This window comes from Gopherus flavomarginatus, chromosome 5, assembly GCF_025201925.1.
Source record: "Gopherus flavomarginatus isolate rGopFla2 chromosome 5, rGopFla2.mat.asm, whole genome shotgun sequence".
In the NCBI taxonomy this organism is placed as follows: domain Eukaryota; kingdom Metazoa; phylum Chordata; order Testudines; family Testudinidae; genus Gopherus; species Gopherus flavomarginatus.
In genome coordinates this window covers 142,634,024-142,654,917 of record NC_066621.1, presented here as the reverse complement: position 1 = coordinate 142,654,917, position 20,894 = coordinate 142,634,024, and the positions used below count along the sequence as shown (strand labels likewise).

The following is a 20,894-nucleotide window of genomic DNA, read 5'->3' as shown; positions in this document are numbered from 1 at the left end:
TAAAAGGAAACTCCAGATGCTGCCAGCACAACTGTCTGTAGAGCATGCCAAAGAGCCAGATGCTGCCACTGGAAGAATATCCCTCAGAGCTTGGCGACGGGGCCTCATTAGGCCCATCCAAAGCTCAAAAGGTGAGAAGAAGTGAATGTTGGAATAGCTGTTTGCATTGAAAGGAGACTAACACAGCTAAAATGCTCAGAAAAGTCTCAACACCTGTCAAGACTATCTTATTGCTAACAGGATGTTAGGAACCATTAGGAAAAAGAGAGAAAATAAGAAAAATATCACAATGCCCCAATATAAATCCATAGTACGCCCATAACTTAAATACTGAGTGCCGTTCTGGTCGTTCCACCTCCATATTAGAAAAGCCATATTAGAAAAGCCATATTAGAAATGGAAAAGGTGCGGAGAAGCACAACAAAAATAATTAGGTAAATAGAACAGCTTCCATATTAGGAGAGAGATTAAAAAGACTGGGACTCTTCATCTTAGAAAAGAGATCACCAAAGGGGGGATATGATGCAGGTCTATAACATCATGAATGGTGAGGAGAAAGTAAGTGTTATTTACCCCTTCACATAACACAAGAACCAGGGCACCCAAGGAAATTAATAGGCAGCAGATTTAAAACAAACATAAGGAAATACTTCATACAACACAGTCAACCTGAAGAACTCATTGCCAGGGGATGTGAAGGCCAAAACTAAAACAGGGTTCAAAAAAAGAATTAGATAAATTCAGAGAGGATAGGTCTATTAATGACTATTAGCCAAGAGAGTCAGGGAGGCAACCCTGAGTGTCCCTAAACCTCTGACTGCCAGAAGCTAGAACTGGACGACAGGGGATGGATCACTTGATGATTGCCATGCTCTCTTCATTCCCTCTGATGCACGTGGCACCAGCCAGTGTCAGGATACTGAGCTAGATGGGCCTCAGGTATGACCCAGTGTGGCTGTACTTATGGGCAACCATAAAAGCATTTGTATGATATTTCACTTTAACATGCTGTCACAGAGCTGATGCACCCCATCACCCTTTGGAGGCAAGGGAGAGGTGCATTACAGCCCTGCAGTTGAGTCTGTAGGGCTGCTCCCAGTCTTGGGCCTGCGTGGCCCTGTGATCTAAGTCAGTAGCCCAGCCTTTGCTATCAGGCAGTATGGCCTAGTGGCCCAAGTCAATAGCCTGGCCCTTACTATTAAGGCAGTGTGACTTAGCAGCCAGAGTAAATAGTGACGGTGAACTGGGCCATCACCCTGGGGTGGGCGGTGGCCAGGATAATGGGACCCAGGCCTGCCCCTTCGACCGAGTCCCAACCCAGGGCCCTGTCAGTAGCAGGGTTGCCCACCACCAGCTTGGTGGGGATCCTATCGAAACACATTAAGCCTGTCTACGGTTCTACAACCGCTTCGCAAAGTTTCCCTGTGTCACTTCCTACCCGATTCTCTGCAGCTTGCCATCTCTGGGTCTTCATAGTCTCTCCCTTTTCTGTGGCATCCTGAGCCTATATTTTGAGATCTGTCTCAGGCTGGCTGCGCTCTGAGTCCTGGAGTGCAGGCGGTCCTCCCGCAGGAGTTAACAGTGCACCTCCATCCTCACGGGCGGTCAGCCGAGACTGAGCTACTCTTCTGCGTTTTTATCCGGTCTCCAGCTGGAGCATGCCCAGCAGAGCCGAGGGGGCATGGCCTCTTCAGCCCAGAGAGAAAGATTAACCCCTGCTGCATTAGTGCGGGGCTGCTACTCCCTGTCACACATGCTATAAGTAAGAATCATTTCAATGTTATTTGTATTAGAGTAGTTCCTAAAGGCCCTGACTCTCATCAGGGCACCATTGTACTAGGCACTGTAGATACACATAGTAAGGAGATATTCCCTGCTCTAATAGGGACTCAAAGTCTAAATAGATGAGAAAGACAACGGAAGTATTATCCCCATTTAACTGATGGGGTACTGAGAGTATAAGTGACTTGCCCAAGGTCACCCAGAAAATTTGTGGCAGAGCCAAGCACTGAGCCCATCTCCAAAGTCCCAGTTCCTTAACCATGACACACTTCCTCTTGAGTAGCTATTGATGAAACAGCTTTACTAATCAGGGTCAGAGCTAAAGTCATCAAAATGTCCATCAAAATGAAATTGATGAATAACAGAAGAAAAATATCTTGGGAAAGTGTTTTCTGATCAGCTCTAATCATAACTTAAAGAAGAGGCTCATTTCATTTTTGGATCACATATATTTAGGTTCTGCATAAAGGCTGTATGAAAAAAGAATACAGCGCATATGTGGTACAATGGTTAGCAAAAGCAGTATGGTCAGTGCCATGTATATTATTTTCAGAGCCTTTCACTTAAAACTGAGTACTGTACAGCGTTTCCCTTTCTCAAAGGATTCCTCCTATTACATGCTCATCTTGACCAGGGTACATAGAACCCTGGAACAGTAGCTTTGAAGTTATTACATTATACATTATTCTGATGTATCACATCTACAATGTATTCATTAAGCTCACTTTAGTGGGCATGAATTTAGGGATTATACCTGATGTTTTGGGGATAGGATGGACTGACAAGGAGGGGATTAGAGAGCAAGAAAAAAAGTTTAGAAGTCAAATCTGCTTCTAATTGTGTGAGCACATTCACAGAAATTCCTATATAAAGAAATGAACCACATCAGACTCTGGATAATTTGGGCAAACCCTTCATCTATTATGCCTACATTCTGCAGTGTAAGCTGTGCTCTCAATAAAAAGCATAATAAAGGGGCCAGCTGGGAGGAGGAGTTAAGAATATCAGTAGAAAAATGAGAGGTTGTACTTCGTGGAATTAAGAACCAAACTGCATATTGTCACGGTTTAGGCAGAACTACTTACCTCTTTTGAGGTAGAGGTTTTATTAGTCACCAGCTACAACATTGACTTTGCTGTCAAATTAGTTCAACCCTTTCTCAGGCCACGTCCAGACTAGGTATTAAAATCGATTTTAGATACGCAACTTCAGCTACGGGAATAACGTAGCTGAAGTCGAATTTCTAAAATCGAGGTACTCACCCGTCTGGACGGCGCGGCATCGATGTCCGCGGCTCTCCGTGTCGATTCCGGAACTCCGTTCGGGTTGATGGAGTTCCGGAATCGATGTAAGCGCGCTCGGGGATCGATACATCGCGTCCAGACTAGACGCGATATATCGATCCCCGAGCAATCGATTTTAACCTGCCGATGCCGCGGGTTAGTCTGGACGTGCGCTCAGTGAGCACACACTATGTGTCTCTTAAATGGAAATCAAAGTTACAAATATGAAATGCTTCACTGCTCCATTGTGACAGCTATTCTCATGAATACCTGACCTTTCACCACCTCTTCATGCATTGAGTGTTACTGTTCAATGCTACCCATTTTCATTTAAAAGTTTGCAGATGTTAAGGGCCTAATTCTATGGTCCTTACTCAGGCAAAACTCTCAGTAATTCCAGTGGGAGTTTCACCTTGGTAAGGAATGTAGGATGGAACCTTTTACTTGAGTTCTGGTGAAACAGACACAAAAATCAAATGTACATTTCTTCTTGAACAATTTTGTACCACTCTAGTGAGGCTTTACTTGACTATTTACTTAAGAGGATGGCACATCTCTTAGGATTTAAACATAAAACACTGCAAATGCAATAATTGGCTAGCTCAAAGCATTTAACCAAAGCTGAAATCCATCCTAGAGTCAGAATTTCACTTAAGGTATCCACCTTGCTTTCAGAACTACATCAGAATGTGATATTGTTGCAAAAGCTAAGCAAGTCTGTGCCATGTCAGTACTTGGATTAAAATATTCCAAGGAAAAAACTCAAGTGTCGCAGGAAGCGACGCTGGTGATTTACCAAGTGTCAGGAGCATTGTGCTGTTAAAAAAGTCCCAAGTTGAGATGGCAAACAAGAGATCCTGATGCTGTGAAAATTAAAGATCTTCTGACTTTTTCATAAGATAGCCCCAGTGTCCTGGCCAAATTCCAGTTTAGTAATTACATTTTGCACATCCACCTTTTTCCTACTGTTTTCATTTGGCTATAGGATTCTTCACTTCTTGTTTCATAGTGTTGCTGTGCATCATTAAAGATCTAGGAGACATACATATAGAATACAGCACATTTTGGAGATCCTTCATGATAAAAATTTTTAAAAATAGATCTTTCAACTTTCTTTACTCTAAAAAAAAAAAAAAGTCACACGGATTTCAAAGTCATCCTTTTATTTGAAGGTAAATAATGAAATGTTGTAAGAAACTGCAAATATGCCATGGAAGGCACAGAAAAAAATGCCACAAGGAAATCATTGTGCTGATACTGAACACGGGGCAGAACTTGAATAAGTTTCAGCATATTTTGACATTTGCAAACATTGCAAAGCAAAGTGTTGTCTGATCTTGTCAAATCTAGTTTTACAAGCCAAGAAGTAAGGAACAGGTGTTTTTTTGTGGTTTCAAAATCTCAGGTGACTTTTTAAATGTAATTCTTAGAGATAATTGTTTCTAATTTTATTAATAATCATCATGGGTGAAATTCACCCTGGCACAACAGTCTTGCGTGAGTTTCTCTGTACTCCTGAAGTTCACTTGGCTAAAGCCACTGGAGAAGTGGCATTTTATCCACCTAAAGTACTTCCATAGGCTTCCCCTTTCCCCCACACCAGAGCATTTCAAAGACTCACAATCTAATATATTTTCCTCACAATATGAGGAAGGCCACTATTAGCACCTTTAAAGTGGGGATAAGAAGTGATTCCCCCCCCCCCAAATCAAACAGGCAGTCTCTGGTTATCACCCTAAACATTGGGCCACACTTCATCTCAATAAGCTATTCTTGTGCTACACACTGAAGAGGCATCTGCACAAGTACTCCATCAACTGACACAGAGGGAAACAGGATAGGTCCTGGCATTGATTGGCACCACCTCACTGATTCCGTGGCCTTAACACCCTTTGTTAGTGTCAGTTCAGTTCAAGTAGCATTGTGGCCATGTGCTAGCCTGGGATTGGATTTATATTTCCTCCAGTTTCCCTTGCACGTTTCTGCATAAAGACTCCCATTGCCTTTATGCAGGGGAAGTTAATTCATCACTAAAGAATTAACTAAGGCATTTTCAAAAGCAGAACAGGTGGGCATTCGGCACTAGGTTGGCTGCCGATCTTTAGGCTGAATGCAACTGGGTGAAAGTGATCATGAAATGGTAGATTTCATGATTTTAGGGAAAGGAAGGAGTGAGAGCAGCAGAATGGAGATAATGGACTCCAAAAAAGCAGACTAATAAATGCAGAGAACTGGTCAGTACAGTCCCTGGGGGTGGGGAAAAGCAGTTCAGGAATGCCAGCAGTGTCTCAAAAAGACAGTATTAAAAGGCACAACAGCATGATGTTAAGAACCGAGGAAGCTATAGACCAGTCAGCCTAACTTCAATACTTGGAAATATACTGGAACAAATTATTAAGAAATCAGTTTGTAAGCAGGATGTAAGGATAAGTAAAAGTAATAGCCAAAGTGGATTTGTCAAGAACAAATATCGTCAAACCAACCTAATTTCCTTCTTTGACAGGTTTACTGCTCTAGTGGGTGGGGGAGAAGCAACAGATGTGATATCTTGATTTTAGTAATGCTTTTGACATAGTCCCAAATGACATTTTCATAAGCAAACTAGGGAAATGTGGTGGTCTTGAAATTACTGTAAGGTGGGTGCGTAACAGTTTGAAAGACCGTACTCGAAGAGTAGTAAATGGTTCAGTCAAACTCGAAGAACATATCTAATGGGGTCCCATGTTGGTCTAGTAATATTCAATATTTTCATTAATGACTTGGATGATGGAGTGAAGATTATGCTTATAAAATCTGCAGATGACACTAAAATGGCAGGTATTGCAATCATTTTGACAGACAAGATTAGACTCCAAAATGGCCTTGACAAATTGGAGGATTGGTCTGAAATCAACAAGATGAAATTCAATAAAGATAAATGCAAAGTACTACACTTAGGAAGGAAAAATCAGATGCGCAATTACAAAATGGGGAATAGATGGCTAGGCATTAACACTGCTGAAAAGGATCTAGTGCTTATAGCAGATCACAAATTGAATACGAGTCAACAATGGGATGCAATTGGGTAAAAGGCTATCATCATTCTGGGGTGTTGTGACATAGACCCCTTGGCAAAAGGTCCCCTGGTCTTTGCAAAAAGCTCTTAACACCGACCTGACAAACTCACTATACCATACACCACTTACAGGATATTTATCTATACAGACTAAAGTGTACGGTATATACAGAAAGTTCATAACTTGTCAAGATTCATAATCATTGCAAGATGTATATACAGGTAATATTTAAGGAGTGATGTATTTATGTTGAAAGTCTGCTTCATGGACTTGGAGTAGAAGTTAGTCACCAGGAGAAAACGTGTTTCGGTGACTGCCCATTCAGGCACGGAGGAGTTGTCACCCCTTCTCTATTTGGCTGGTGATGTAGTGCAAAGCTCAATTTGTTTAGCCTTATGCAATACTAAGACTTTGACTAGGAAACCAGAGGCAACGATAATCAAAGTCACTTAAAGATAATTAAGCAACTTTACAAGAAGACAGGGCTTGGCCCTGCCTGTACATAGAAACAAAAAGCTGCTCTCAGCACAACACAGAGGAGGGAAACACACTGTATACCCATTCACTGAGGAAAACCCTGCTTTCACAAATGTTTGGACCTTGGTTCTTGAGAAACCAGCCAACTGTGCAACAGAGTGAACTTTGGGGAGGGTGGGGGAACTTTATTTTATTAGGTAGGAAAGGTAACTATTGATAAGCATAGACCCAGGTTTGCATTTTGTGATTTTGTTTTGCTTTGTAACCAGTTATTTCCACCACACTCCTTTCTAGTTAAATCTTTATTCTCGATTATTTAAGCCTTCTTTGTTTTTTTATAAGTGCTGCGTCGTTTACAGGAGTGGCGGGTTAAGGTAAAACTGGGATATACCGCACCGTTGGGTGTTGAGGCTGTGGAATTTTGTGAATAACCAGTGTGAGGGGCTAGAGTTCACAGGGGAATGATCCAAAGGGACACGGTGATCGGGAGGCACCTATTGTTATTCTGTAAGGCAGATATGGGGCTGTGAGGGCTTGAGTGGCTGAAAGGCCGATAGGTGGGTGTCAGCTCCCTGACCTATCACAAGAAAGGCTCCCTCTCTCCATAGAGGCAGTGAGTAATGAGGTGACTCTCAGTCCCAGGTGCCCCAAGAATTGGCACAGGAGCAGGGCTTAAATTCTCAGAGTATTTCACAGAGCCACCCATTACTCCCCCCCCCCCACACACACACACACACAATAAAAACTCCACAGAGGTTGAAAATGTTTACCAGAGCTCCGCTCCACCCAGCTCTGGCTGCATTTAAGCCCTGCACAGGAGGATATTAACAGGAGCATTATAAGGAAGACACAGGAGGTAATTGTCCTGCTCTACTCTGCAATGGTGAGGGCTCAGCTGCAGTGCTGTGGCCAGGTCTTGGCGCCACACACTAGGAAATATTTCACAAACTGGAGAGAGTTTAGAGGAGAGCAACAAAAAAGGTAGAAGGTGTAGAAAACCTGGCCAACAAAGAAAGATTAAAAATTCTAGACAAGTTAAGTCCTGAGAAAAGATGACTGAGGAGTGGACCAGATAACAGTCTGCAAATATTGTTAAGGGCTGTTATAAAGACAGGGCCCAGTGCAACCATTTAGGGCACTAGGATTTCGGGGGTGCTATTTTCTTTGGCAGCTACTGCGGTGGCCGGATCTTTGGCCGCCCCGGTCACTGCCGGCATTTAGGCGGAGGGAGCTGGGGCAGGGAAGTGCGGAGAGGGCCACCTGCAGCAAGTAAGGGGGAGGGGCAGCATGCAGGGGAACTGCTCACCCCTGCCCCACCTCCTCCCTGGGCACGCTGTGGCTGCTTCACTTCTCCCACCTCCCAGGTTTGCGGTGCCTAAGCTGATTGGCACCTCAAGCCTGGGAGGTGGGAGAAGTAAAGCAGTGACGGCGTGCTTGGGGTGGAGACGGAGCAGGGGTGAGCTGAGGCGGAGGGGAGGTGCCTCAGGGTGGAGCTGCTGCTGCAAGGGGGCACCTCAGGGCGGAGCTGCTGCAGGGGAGGGGTGCCTCAGGGCAGAGGCTCCAGGGGGGGAGAGGGAGGGCGCAAGGTGGAAGTTTCACTGAGGGCGTGAAACATCCTTTCACCGGCCATATATAAAGAGGATGGTAATTAATTATTCTCCATGTCTACTGGCAGCAGGACAAGTCCTAAGGGCCTTAGTCTGCAGCAAGGAAGATTTAAATTAGAGATTAGGGGGAAAAAATACTTTGTAACTATAAGGGAAGTTAAACTCTGGCATAGGCTTCCAAGGGAGGTTCCACAACCCGCTTATTAGAGGTTTCAAAGAACAGGTTGGACAAATACCTGCTGGGGTTCATCCAGCCCTACATTAAAGCCATTAAAATGTTTTTATTATAGAATCATGTTAAATTGGGGTTGTTTATTTTTCCCCCTGTAGAGTGGCTCCTTCTCCCTGGAACATTGAAAATAGAACTGGACCCAATATTTCTACCTGTTAGTTTCATTCATTACCCCACAACATGACTTTATAAACTGATATAAATCCACTTTTATAGCCTGTCACACTGAGAATAGAAGTTCCTTGCTTATCCAAATCTGAGGAACCACCAGAGAGTTATAGTATGCATATAAATTTTAAACTGCATCCTGAAAAGGTTTAATTACAAAATGAATCCAGTAAACCGAGATTGAGAGTGGGTTTAGGGAAATGATTCAAGAAAATGATTAGACAGCAATGTTGGATCCCTGCATATAGGGATTTCCTCTTTGAGAGAGAGAGAGAGAGAGAGAAGAGTTTACCTCTAATTTAGAGAAAACTCAATGTCCTGTTGCTGATCCCTTCTATTTAAAACAGCTTCTGATATATGAGTAAATAAAAGATGTGACGGATTTCTGAACAGCTTGTTCAATTTCTGCATATTGTGAAAAATTCACCAGAGGCTCCAAGCTTTAAAAGATCTTTAAAATACCTTGCCTCATAGTTACCTTTTACACAGACACAGTACACACCAGCAGTCAAACCCAAGCACTAATTCAGGAGTATTATCCATCGGTTAGTTGATAAATCCCCCAGTAATGGATATACAGGCCTAGGAGTGAAGGGGGAACATTATTTACCTAATCATCATCCTCTTTTTCCTGGAGCAATCAACAAACTGGCTTCTCACTCTGGAGTATCTGTAACAAGGACCGTAGTTCAAGCCATCTAACTCAGCAATTTTACATAGTGTTTTCTCTTGCAAGAATATTCTAGCATTCACCATAACTATGGGATCCTTTTCTCTGTCTAACGATCTGAAACAAAATTTTAGAAGTTCATATGTGTAAAAAGGATTGTTGAGGTAGAGATGGGTTATATCCAAATGGTCCTGTTTTCTGTGTCTTGGAAAATTTGTTTACACATGCACCTCTTCGCTCCTAGTTTAATACTTTTGAGAGACAATTGAATGGAGGGAAAACTGAGGTCTTCTATTTATTCACACAATAGCATAGGCGGACTGTTCTTCCAAACATTTTTCATTCTAACCTTGAGTTGCAGAGACATACAAATATCAGAGGTTGGGGTCACCTAGTTCATTTCTTGGCCTTTCTAGTAAAGCTATAAAGATGCCACTGAGGACTTTTCTGTGACAGGGATACTAGTCCACTAGAACATGGCCTGGAGATTCATTTCTTATACTGTATAGGCCAAGACTAGTTATATATTTGGATCAAGTAGATAATTTGTAATCATTAGCCTGGCAGTGAAAGGGTGTGTGTCCATTATCAATCCCCTATGGATTTGGCTTGGTTTGCTTTTAAACTCAAAGAGGGACACAGCAACTAAATATTTTCAATCAAGCCAGTCACACCCCTTGCATTAATTAGGTCACATGCCAGCAGCCAGGGAAGTCACGTGGTGGAACATTATATTCTCAGATCACATTAGTGAACTCTATAAATGTAACAGATATGCAGGGTTTACCTGGAACACGCCACCTTGTGAACAGTTACTGAACCTACTGGGAAAGCATTAAGCAGGTGGCTCATAACGCCACCTACATGGAAGGGAGATGATCAGGATGTGGGCTGAGCAGTCCTGAGGTAGGAGCAGCTTGGGGATAAGGCTTCAGCTAAACTTTATTAATAAAGCTAGGGCCAAGTTTTTGTCTCCACACAATATATTGAGCATTTTAGAACACACTGTGAAAGGCAAAAGCACTTGGTCACAGGCATTTTATCAAAAAACCAGACAGGGGAGACTGTGTACAGGAGCTTTTAAAAAGGAATAATTTTTCACGTGTAATTAACTTGTGGAACTCATGGGCACAGGAAGGGATTGAGGCCAAGATATTAGTAAGGTTGATAAAGGAAGTGGATATTTACATGACATCAAGACTATCCAGTTACCATAATTATTAACAACAGTTACAGAAGTGACCTTGGGTTTCAGGTCTTAAGCCAAATCTCTAACTACTACAGATCAGTATGAGCCCTAGTGTGAAGGTCAGATAATTCCAATCTGCCTGCTATAAGATTCTTGCACCACACTATGAAGCATCAGATCCTGGCCATTGTCAAAGACAGGATACTGGAATAGATGGGACTGTGGGTCTGATCCAGTCCAGCAATTCCTAGGACGTTTGTTAGCTGCCAACGGTGTGGTTGATGCTATGCAAAACACAGGCTGTGCCCCACAAAGAACACACAGCCAGTTAGAAAGAACACAAAATAAACTGGACTAGCCAGAGGCCGTTGAATATAAATGGATGGGTTAACAGGGAAGTAGCTAAAAATGCAAGTTCCAAGGACACTGTCTCAGACAGTTTAAATACAACTTGGCACACAAGAGAGACATTAAAAACAAAAATCAATCAGAAAGAGATAGCTGTCCAAGTCGGTGGGAAGGGACAAGAGGAAGAGGCCTGGGTGTTAATTCAAGTGGGTGGCTGGATGCTGGTTTGTCAGAGCAGACCCTCTGCCTATGGAAACTGTTGTCACTGCTGGCCTGCACAAAACGTTTTGGCTGGCAGCCTGCAGCAGCACAGACTTTTCTCCCCGTTTGTGCCAGACTTCTCTTACTGGGGTAGTGTAGGACTGTCACTTTGATGCATATAAAGGCCAAAAGGATATTAATGGATTTTTTTGTTACAGCCAGGTTGGCAAGTACTTTTATTTTCTGTGACAAATCACTCTGAAAGGGCACAAGAGCCAGCTGTGCACAGAAGTGTGCAGCTGTACTAAAGAGAACAACAAACAAGAAAAGGTAACAATAAGCAAATTGTTTGTTCTCTCTTCCTATTAAAGAGGGTTAGCAAATATTTTTCGTTTGGATGAAAGGCCCTAGTCAGAAGCCAATCAGAACTTTACAACCTAAGACATGTAGGTTACTAGTACGTACAGTGCTTTGCATTTTTTGGCAGTGTTTCACTACCCCCATTCTACATTAATAAAAATGAGTAAGAAAACAGAGTCTCTCCATCATTATGGAAGATGCAGCTCTGCACCAACTTGCTTCATCTTCTGCACTTGCAGCCAGCCCCCGCCCCCCCCCGGAATAAACAAGAAGCGATTCAAGACAAATTGTTCTTTAAGCTGGCTAGCAATGGTGCTGTTAACAATCCTTATACTTCAAGCACAAAACGTTTTAATAGGCCAACTGCACTGTTGTCTCCATTTTACTTGATACCAGCTTTGTCCTACATACACTACTTCCTCTGGGTCACACCTGCCACAGCTTCCTTTAGATAACAGCTGCAGATTCATATTATGTTCAGGAATACTTAGAGCAGAACAAAAAATACCCACAAGACTCTTTGGAAAGAAGTGGCAACTGCAGGCCAAGACAGCAATATCTGAGCCCCATGACCAGTAAGCAGAATGGCATTACTGAGATAGCCATTCCTACACATTCAGTAGAAAAGTTCAATTACCCAGCAGACAACTCCTGCCTCAGATCAGTATTTACTGACTTTCGACCTATCAAGCCCAATGTTGAGAATGATTGAATCAGTCCGATTTTGGTATTTTAGGCCAGGAATTTGGTTTATTTTTATACAAGTTGCAAGATGTTGCTCATGTGCGCTTCCAATGTCAAAAGGACAGTACCTCATCACACCACAAGGCCTGGATGCTTAGTCTGTATTAAAAGAAATTAAGTTTTGTTTTGACCAAAAGCTTGGCCAACCATGGATGCCACCTCTCACAATCTAGAATCCAAAACATGAATGGAGAACCCATATGATTAAAACCCCCTATAGCACTTTGCTTCCAAACAACCGACGATTAGCAAAATGCTGGTAGCTATATTTGGGCTGCTATATCCTCTCCTGTGCCACATCGGTCAAAAGATCACACAGTCATTTCTTTGTGGTTGCAGCGGTCTCTGGCCTGCATTGTGACATGTGGTGGTGTGAACTTCACAGCTGGACATACAACACTGTGTGTCTGGTACCAAGGTGTTTTGCTTTTCTGTGTAGTTTTGGTTTGACGTAATACGTGGGCCAACCCTGTAAGGTCTAAGGATCTCCTATGAGCTATCGAGCAGAAGGCAGTTGACACCTCAAAAAAACGTAGCACCTTCCAGGACTGAATCGATAGCTAAGCAGCAAGTGCATCTTTCAAAAGATATCAAAACCCAGCAGCCACTCTGATACACGTCCCTCTCCTCCTTTTTATTTTGTTTAGAATCTGTTGAGTCTTCTCATAGTGGAAAAGCGTGACATTTGCTACTTATTTCAGGCAGCAAAGCTCCATCTTAAAATTTAATAAGTTATCAAGCAATAGGCACCAAGATCTGGAGTGCCAAGATACCTTAACATTTTTAATTGGCATAAATAAAATGGGCATAGTATGCCCAAGCCAAATTAAAAAAAACCAAAGTGCTGCTTTCTTCAGTTTGAAAATATTTGACAGACACATATTTGCAGATCATCCACTTTATAGGGTCAACTGTAAGTTTAATAAAAACACTTCTATGTCTACCATCCCTCAAAGGAAGGCATTTTTATACAGCAGAGCAATAAAATAGGATACATTCAGTTTGCATCTAGAAAACAACCATCTGTATCTGCAAGTACATTCAGAAGGCAAGGGATGGAAGAAAACAATGGATACTGGTGCCAGACAGACAGCTGTAAGAATCCCACCAACAGACACTCACTCACCTCTAGCAGCGGCTACACATCCAATAAAATTATACAAAACTTGCCAACACTTCATCACATCACAGCCGGGTGCCGAAGGAATGATAGTTCTCTCCAACAGCATTCTATCCTCCCTACAGAGCGAGACAGGAGGTACTGAAGCGCTGCAAGGCAGGAAATGTGCTTGAATAGAATATGAGACTTTGCAATAAAGATATTACAGCAAAAGAAAGGGCAAAACATGCTCACTGCCTCCCTGAAATATTATGGATTTCCTTCCTTGCAGCTCTGCAATACCAGTTCTTTCAAACTTTCTGTCCCTGGTTGGGTCCTTCAGAATATAGCAAAAACCACAGCTTATTTCATCTCCTCAGAGGCAGCCAGCATGTCCAATTTGTGTTTTCTTTTTTAAAGGGCCCAATTCCAACTCCCGCTGAAGGGAGCCATTACATTTACTTCAGTGGGAATAGACTCAGACCTTAAGGCCCCATCCTGTGAATAGTTACACACATAAGTAACTACTCACATAAGTAATCCAATTGACTTCAGTGAGACTACTCCCACCTGGATAAAGTTAAGGAGACATCTCATTCAAGTCAATTGGACCATATGAGTAGAGTTATCTAAATCCTTAAGCATTTGCGGGATAGGTACCCACATCCCCAATAGAAGCAAACAGCTCTAGACACACAGCATATACTGCAAAGTTGCTCAAAAATGGGCCAGATCCAAAATCTCATTCAAGTCAGTGGAAAGGCTCACACGCATATCAGTAGGCTTTGAATTAAGTTCAGTATGATTAGGACAACAAAATGGAAGAACAGAGTGTGAATATTTAGTTTTCCTCAGTGACTGGGTAACGGATTAAACATTGGGTCTATGTCCCTGTCAGACAAGACTACAGCAATTCCCTGAAGTATCTAAAACTCCAGGTGGCCCTGAAAAAGTAGCTTGTCATTCAAAGAGACAGTGAAACCACGATCACGTGTAGATTTTTAAACGTTCAGTTAAAGAGCGAAAGGGCTCAATGTACAACTCTAGCACATTTTATTTTGTGTAAATTTATAAAGACAACAATCCTAATCACGATTGTCACATTTTACAGCACATACCAATACAGTTGCAAACAAAACTCCACACAAAAATACTAAGCGCTAACAATAGTTTTTCCTTAAGTCACTCTTTACGCGATTGTCGTAACTAGACTAAACAGAATAGTACTAACACTGAAGGAAAAAAATAGTTCACTATAAAACAGTGATAGAACATTTTTATAAAATATATTCCATTCCAATAGCTTTTCTACATACTGTATACTATAAAACTCTCCCACAAAAATTAGTGTCTTTAAATATACATATTTAATCTGAACTGCAACAAGATTAAAAACAATTAAAAATATTGATGATTTTTTTTACATTAACTTCACAGTTTTTGTTTGTAGTAGAAGACAAATCCAGTGTTTAAAATTTAGAGCAATACTATTCTCTATAGAGAAGGTAACTCCCCCAGTGAAATATTTTATGAAAACAAACATAAGTGTGCAATGTTTTTAGTACTTCTCTAATGAACCATTTTTGAAGACATGCTCAAAGCTATTGCAACTTTAAAAAAAAAAACACACACCCAAGACGGAGCGCATCAAAAAAAAGTCACTTTAAAATAAAAATAAGTGCAAACATCTTTACTTTAGAAATTCAAGCTATTAAGGTTGGGGAGAAAAATATTAAGCTATGAGAAAAGAACAGTGCATTAATAACGCACTAAAAACCCCACAGCTTGTTATATCTTTTACTCCTACCCCATTTTCAATGCAGTACACAGCATGCTCATAGCATTAGTTTAGTGAGTTATTTCTAGACTAAAGTCAGATGCAAACTTGTTTTGACTTTCCCCTGCACCCGTACAAATGATGTCTTATGGCACAATCTATGATATTTGATCTTTTAAAATATATATAAGAACAGGAAGTGAAGAATGAAATGCAACAGCAGTATCACAAAACATGAAAAATTAAAAAAAAACTATTGCTAGTTTAGATAACACCACTACTGTATTAGTTGTTCACTTTACAGCATGTACAGAAGTTTGTGTAAGATTTAAGGTGAAGCATAGATTAACTTATTTTGAAATAGTTTAACAGTAATAATTCCACTTCAAAAAATTCTAATAAATACTATATCAAGTATCATCAGGAGAAAAAAAAATAACTTAATTTTAGTAGATTTTTGTTCAGTGCTATTTCCAATCACAGCAAAAAAAAAAAAAAGTGATTAAGTAGAATAAGACCACAGTACCAAAGCCATGTCTGTTTACACACATACAGTGCTCTCCCACATGTTCCTATGTAACAGGTTCAGCAAAAATATTTTACAGTAATGCAAAGAAATTAGTCTGAACAAACTAACAGTAGAAGTAAAATTTCACATTACATGTACATTCATAGTTTAAGAGATGAATAAGGAGGAGGTCACAACAAATGAAGTCCTGATTTTTTTTTTTTTTTTAAGTACTTTCACAATAGCTCAATATCACAATTACATTGTTGAAACCACATAGGTAGTAGTGCTTACTTAATACATGTAAAGGGAAATGCTGGACAATTCCTTCTTTTGGGATGAAATCCGATATTCTGAAATACAGTATTTAGAAGAATCCACTTCAGTGCTTCAAATTCGTTTAAAAATAAGTGAACTTCAAGAAACCATTCCAGGAGTATCAGTAAACTTGACATAGTAACTTTTTTTTCTTAATTAAAAAAAATCAGTTCTGAAAAATGAAATTCAAAAGCACAGATGTCATAAGGATTCAGTTCTGTATGTGCGTGTACCTTGAACCGATGCTTTAACTGGAGAGGCATAATCTGATATTTACTGACATGCACAGACCAAAGGGTGTTCTCTCAGGCAGATAACTGAATTACTATGTTTGGAATTCAATAACTGGTTATAATTACAGATGGGCTAAATTTTAGAAAACAATGGGAAAGTTAATATTTTGTTAGGCTGGTGCGAAACTATCAGGGCCAAATCCCTCTGCTGGCTTGCATTTGTGCTACCCAAGAAATCGGTAGAATTCCACAGAACTTGGCCCAGGGCAGTTGCCAACTTTAACAATATATAAACCATTAAAAAAAAATCCAAGCTACAGATCTTTAATACAGGTCATTTAAAAAAAAAAAGTGTAATTTTACTAAAATGTACCAAAAGATGCTACAGGTATCCTGAACAAATCAGAAATCCTCGTTAAAACAAAGAAAAAAAGATTGACTGTCACATATTATTATACTGACCAATTTCCTCTTAAGAATACTGGTCATCAGTTCCTAACTAGCTGCTCAGCCATTTCATTTCCTTCACTGGCCTCTGCAGTTGTTGTATACTTTTATCCATTCCCAAATGTCTGAGCAAGGTTATGGTACATATTACAGACCCAATCTTGCACCCTCTATAAAGTTTACTCACTGCAGCAATGTTTCCCCAGCAGTAGCAGGACTGGTCCGTGTGTGTTTGTTTGTCAGGACAGGGATGGAAGTGTGTTCATATATCACATGAGTTTACATGTTCACTCTAGTGTGTATCCTTCAACAACTAAGGAGTGAATATAGTGCAGACAAACATTTCTACCCAGTTTTTAAAATTCAAAAGCAGTTCAGTGCTATTCAACAAATAGTCCTTGGAGGAGGGATAGGGAGAAAGGAATTTAAAAAAAACTTTCCTTCTGAGTATGCCAAGTCTGCATGCAAGGCTTTTCATTCAGATTTTAGGATTGATTGCAAAACTACTCTGATTCAGTAGTAAGAATCAAAAGCCAAACTGGGCCAGATATGCAAGTACAATTCAAGGAATTCTCAAACTTCTTTAAAAAACTAGGCCAATTTAAGCCTACTTCTTAAGAAGGCTATAGGTCTCGTCTTGAGACACATGGAGTTAAGTGAGCAGATTCCCTCAGACGCATCAAATAAGCTATAGTTCAGCTCTTGTGTTCTCATGAAATACACAGTTAGCATTTAGGGGGATTAAGTAAATCTTGGAGTATTTCTCCAATTCTGTTATCAATCTTTTTTGAAATGAGGAGGGGATGAACACAACAAGTAATTCCAGCATGAACAATAAAAGCCAAATCATTGAGGAAGTACTTAAATCATTTTCACTCTACTAACTTGGAAATAATGTAACATGGGTGTGCAACAGACAACTGGGCGGGGGGGGGGGAGGTGAACAGGGAGAAAAAGGTGGCTGTGGCAAAAAGGCCATTGAAGTGTATACTTAAGCATCTTTCAACATCGTTAACTGATGTGAATATCAGTTTAAAAAAAAGAAAATCAGATGCTGCCTTAAAAACCCCACACATTACATTAGCAACAACAACAACTTGTCTCAAACCACCAAGGACTTTACGAGGCCACAATGAAATTTACGGATGTGTCTGTATAAGTCACCGGATTGTGTAAATCGTCTTTCACACCATTTGCAGCCATGGGGTTTCTCTCTGGTATGCACTACTGCATGACGGCTGAGATTGTGGGAATACTGGAAGCTCTTTCCACACTGGGCACAGGTATACGGCTTTTCGCCCGAGTGAGTCCTTTCATGTCTCTTTAAGGTGTACATGCAAGAAAAAGTCTTCCCACAAAGCGTACAGGTGGGCACCGAACCATCAGGTGACAGCCTGGTCCTTGAGCCGTCTTTATCTCTGAAGTGAGAGCTCAGATGCAGTTGCAGGATGTGCGGGCTTGGAAAAACTTTGCTACAAAGGGGGCAAATGCAGATATGCCCAGGAGGCACAAGCACACCAGAGGAGGAGATATCTGATGAATCCATGTCATCTTCACTCTCATCTCGGTCTTGATCTATATCATCTTCTCTTGCATGAGAATTGCCATTTCCTGTGAATATGTGTCCTAACCCTGTCACTAGGCTTTTGGCTGAATTCCCAAAATGCTGACTCTCTGGACTCCTTGCTTCACTGTCCTCCTGATCTGACAGCAAGTCTTGTTCATCCTTAACAAGTGGCTCAGTACCCTGCTGCTGGCTGTCGGAAGCCAGCTGTCCAAAGACGTAGGAGGGGTGTAAGGAATCTCTCCCAGACACAGGCTTGAAAGACAAATCCAGAGCACAGTCCACATCACTTGAAGCCGGGGTATGGTTAACAGACCTTTGGGACAAAGATCCTGCAGAACTATTGACAGTAGCCTTTGTTTTTCCAGCTGCTGTGGTACATGATTCTGCCTCTGCAGACACAGAGCTGACACTTATAAGATCAGAGGACCAGCCAGGGTGACCACTGACCCTATCTTTATTCGTTGATCTATCATATTCTGTGACAGTGAATTTTTGTTTGTGTCCCAGGTCAAACTCATGTACCAGGGGCACTCCCATGTCTAAAAAATGCTCTTTTTCCAAATTAGCCACATCATCATTCATCTTTTCTTCCAAACACAATTCTTTATCTTTCAACTTGCCCTTGCAGACTTTCACAATGTCATACATGTGAAGGTAGCTCGCTGCAGCGAGCACATCTTCAACTGGAAGACTGTTAAACTCCAGCTTTCCTTCGTACATGAATTCAAGCAGTAGACTGAAGGCTGAGGCGGTGACAATGTCACTGTTCAGATGCACAATATCCCTTTTGTCTAACTGGTCCCTGTAGAAAAGATGGAAGTACATGCTGCAAGAAGCAAGAACAGCTCTGTGGGCTCTGAACTGAGCTTCTCCAACTAAAACAGTACAGTCACACAGGAAGCCCTGGTGACGCTGCTGACTCAGACACTGCAGCAACTGGCGGCTATGGTCTGGAAACTCCATTCTTCCTTCATAACCTGTTCAAAACAGGAAAAACTTGAATGCTACTACAAACTAAAGCCTCCTAGCAGCTGTAACAAACAGATTGGCTTTTGGGTAATACAAGCCAAAGAAACAGCCTTGGAGATAACATTTACTGTTCATTGTCTGTAATAGTTTTATTTAAAACAAAGAAAGCCAACATGCTTCTCATCCTTCAACACCTGCTGCAAACAGGAAAAACTTGATTGTAAGTAAACAGAAGCTTCTAAAGAAGCAGCACCTCCAACCTTTGTCTCTTTCACTAACAAACTGGGGGGTAGGAGAGGGAGAGACAGCCCAGCAGTTTATGCATTTCTGGAAATGTCTAACTCCGGGCATCAATTTTGTTCTTTTTAATGAAACAAACAAATCAATCCACCCCCACACTTAACTTTATGCGCAATCGTTTTACATTAAATAATAGATCACTCATTCATTGCGTGGACTAGTAAAGGAGCTTGAACACTTCACGGATTTGGGGGGAGGGTGGGGCGGCAGGAGAAAGGTCCGAGGAATCAAGCCCGCACCCTCAAAAAGTTTACTGGCCTCAAAGTTATTAAAAGCAAAACAACAATTCGAGAGAAATGCGGTGAGGCGACAAGTCCAACTACCTGCGGCAACAGCTCCAAGCAGGGAGATCCAACAAGGCGGCTCACCTTACCCGGCTGCCGCGCAGGGACTGAGGGGTGCATGGGGAAAAAAGCCCCTCCTGGAGGCGCCCAAGTTTGCGGTGGGAGAGGGCACCCCGAGCGAAGGCGGCGCTGGTGCTGCTCGGCAGTAGCGGAAGAATAGCAGGCGGGTGAGTGCGTGTGCGAGAGAGGAGAGTATGCGAGTGAGGGAGGGAGTGCTCGGTTTGCTAATTACACTGCAAGCTGGAGAGTCAGCTGCTCTGACTTCACTGCGATGGAAATGCTACCTCCAGCTGTGCTCCTTTTAATGCCATATGTTACTCCAAATCTAGCTACCAGCCAACCACAGCTTGCTGCCTTTTAAAGTTCCAGCAACCCCATTTATAGCCATCTATTAAATCCCATAAACTTAAACCGAGTCCTCCCCTAGCTCTGCCTCTCCCCCCTCCCCCAAAGAATAATACTGGGAAAGTTGCTTAATAACAATCCCACCGCTGCTGCTGCAGCCACGCAGGGGGACAAGGGAGCCCGTTTGACCTTTGCTGGGAGAAGTTCCCAGCTCCAGCGCAGCTCGCAAACTTTACCGGGGAGGGGAGCCTCCGAGAGGCGAGCGGGCTCGTTTAGCTGGGTGGCTCATTGCGGATCTCCCCCACCCCATAACTTTATGGGACTATTGCCTGGACTTTCCCTTTGTGGGCAGGCTCTTGGGGGGGGCTATTGGGGGAGGGGGTCAAATGCACTGGAGAGGACAGAGGCAGCGCCCACAAGGAGCTTGGGGGGAGGGCAGGAGGGTGCCCCCAGGCAGAGGGGGATGCAGCCCAGCCGGGGAAGGGGGGGCAGGGAAGGCACCGCTGCTGGCTACTTACCAGCCTGCCTTGCTGGCGGCTCAGCGTCCGGCCCCCGGGCCGCAGCCGCACGTGCGGGGTCGCCCCCTCCGGCCGCCCCAGATGTGGCTGGCGGCGCCGGGGACCGTGCAGCCGGAGGCGGACAGGAGCCCCGGGCTCTGTTGCTGGCAGCCTAGCAGCACTCTTGTGTTGTGAAGCAGGTTGTTAGCCAGCCGCTCTCGCGATACTTTCCCTCTGAGCAAGCGGGGTGTGTGTGTCTCCCCCTGCCTGGCTGGTGCACACAATAGCCCCAGCCGCGCTCGCGGCTCCGGCCCCTGAAGCGGCCAGCCTCCAGGCGGCGGCAGCGGTGCCCCCTCCCCGGCCTGCCCGCATT

At 42.6% G+C, this 20,894-nt stretch overlaps 1 protein-coding gene across 2 annotated transcripts; it reads right to left on the bottom strand.

The window, feature by feature from the left end:
- Positions 1-14,252: 14,252 nt before the first annotated feature.
- Positions 14,253-20,608, bottom strand: ZBTB42 (zinc finger and BTB domain containing 42). Of its 2 annotated transcripts, none has more exons than XM_050954187.1 (2): positions 20,543-20,608; positions 14,253-19,043 (listed from the first exon to the last, which is right to left on the bottom strand). In XM_050954187.1, exon 2 carries the CDS (start codon positions 19,027-19,029, stop codon positions 17,602-17,604), a length of 1,428 nt encoding a protein of 475 aa, XP_050810144.1. In that variant the 5' UTR covers positions 19,030-19,043; positions 20,543-20,608; the 3' UTR covers positions 14,253-17,601. The 2 variants fall into 2 exon arrangements, with proteins under 2 accessions (XP_050810144.1, XP_050810146.1); XM_050954189.1 differs by lacking the exon at positions 20,543-20,608 and adding an exon at positions 19,659-19,886.
- Between the last annotated feature and the right edge of the window lie 286 nt (positions 20,609-20,894).

Coding starts and splice junctions, on each gene's coding strand:
- ZBTB42 (XM_050954187.1), bottom strand. CDS start 19,029: ATGGAGTTTCCAGACCATAGCCGCCAGTTGCTGCAGTGTCTGAGTCAG.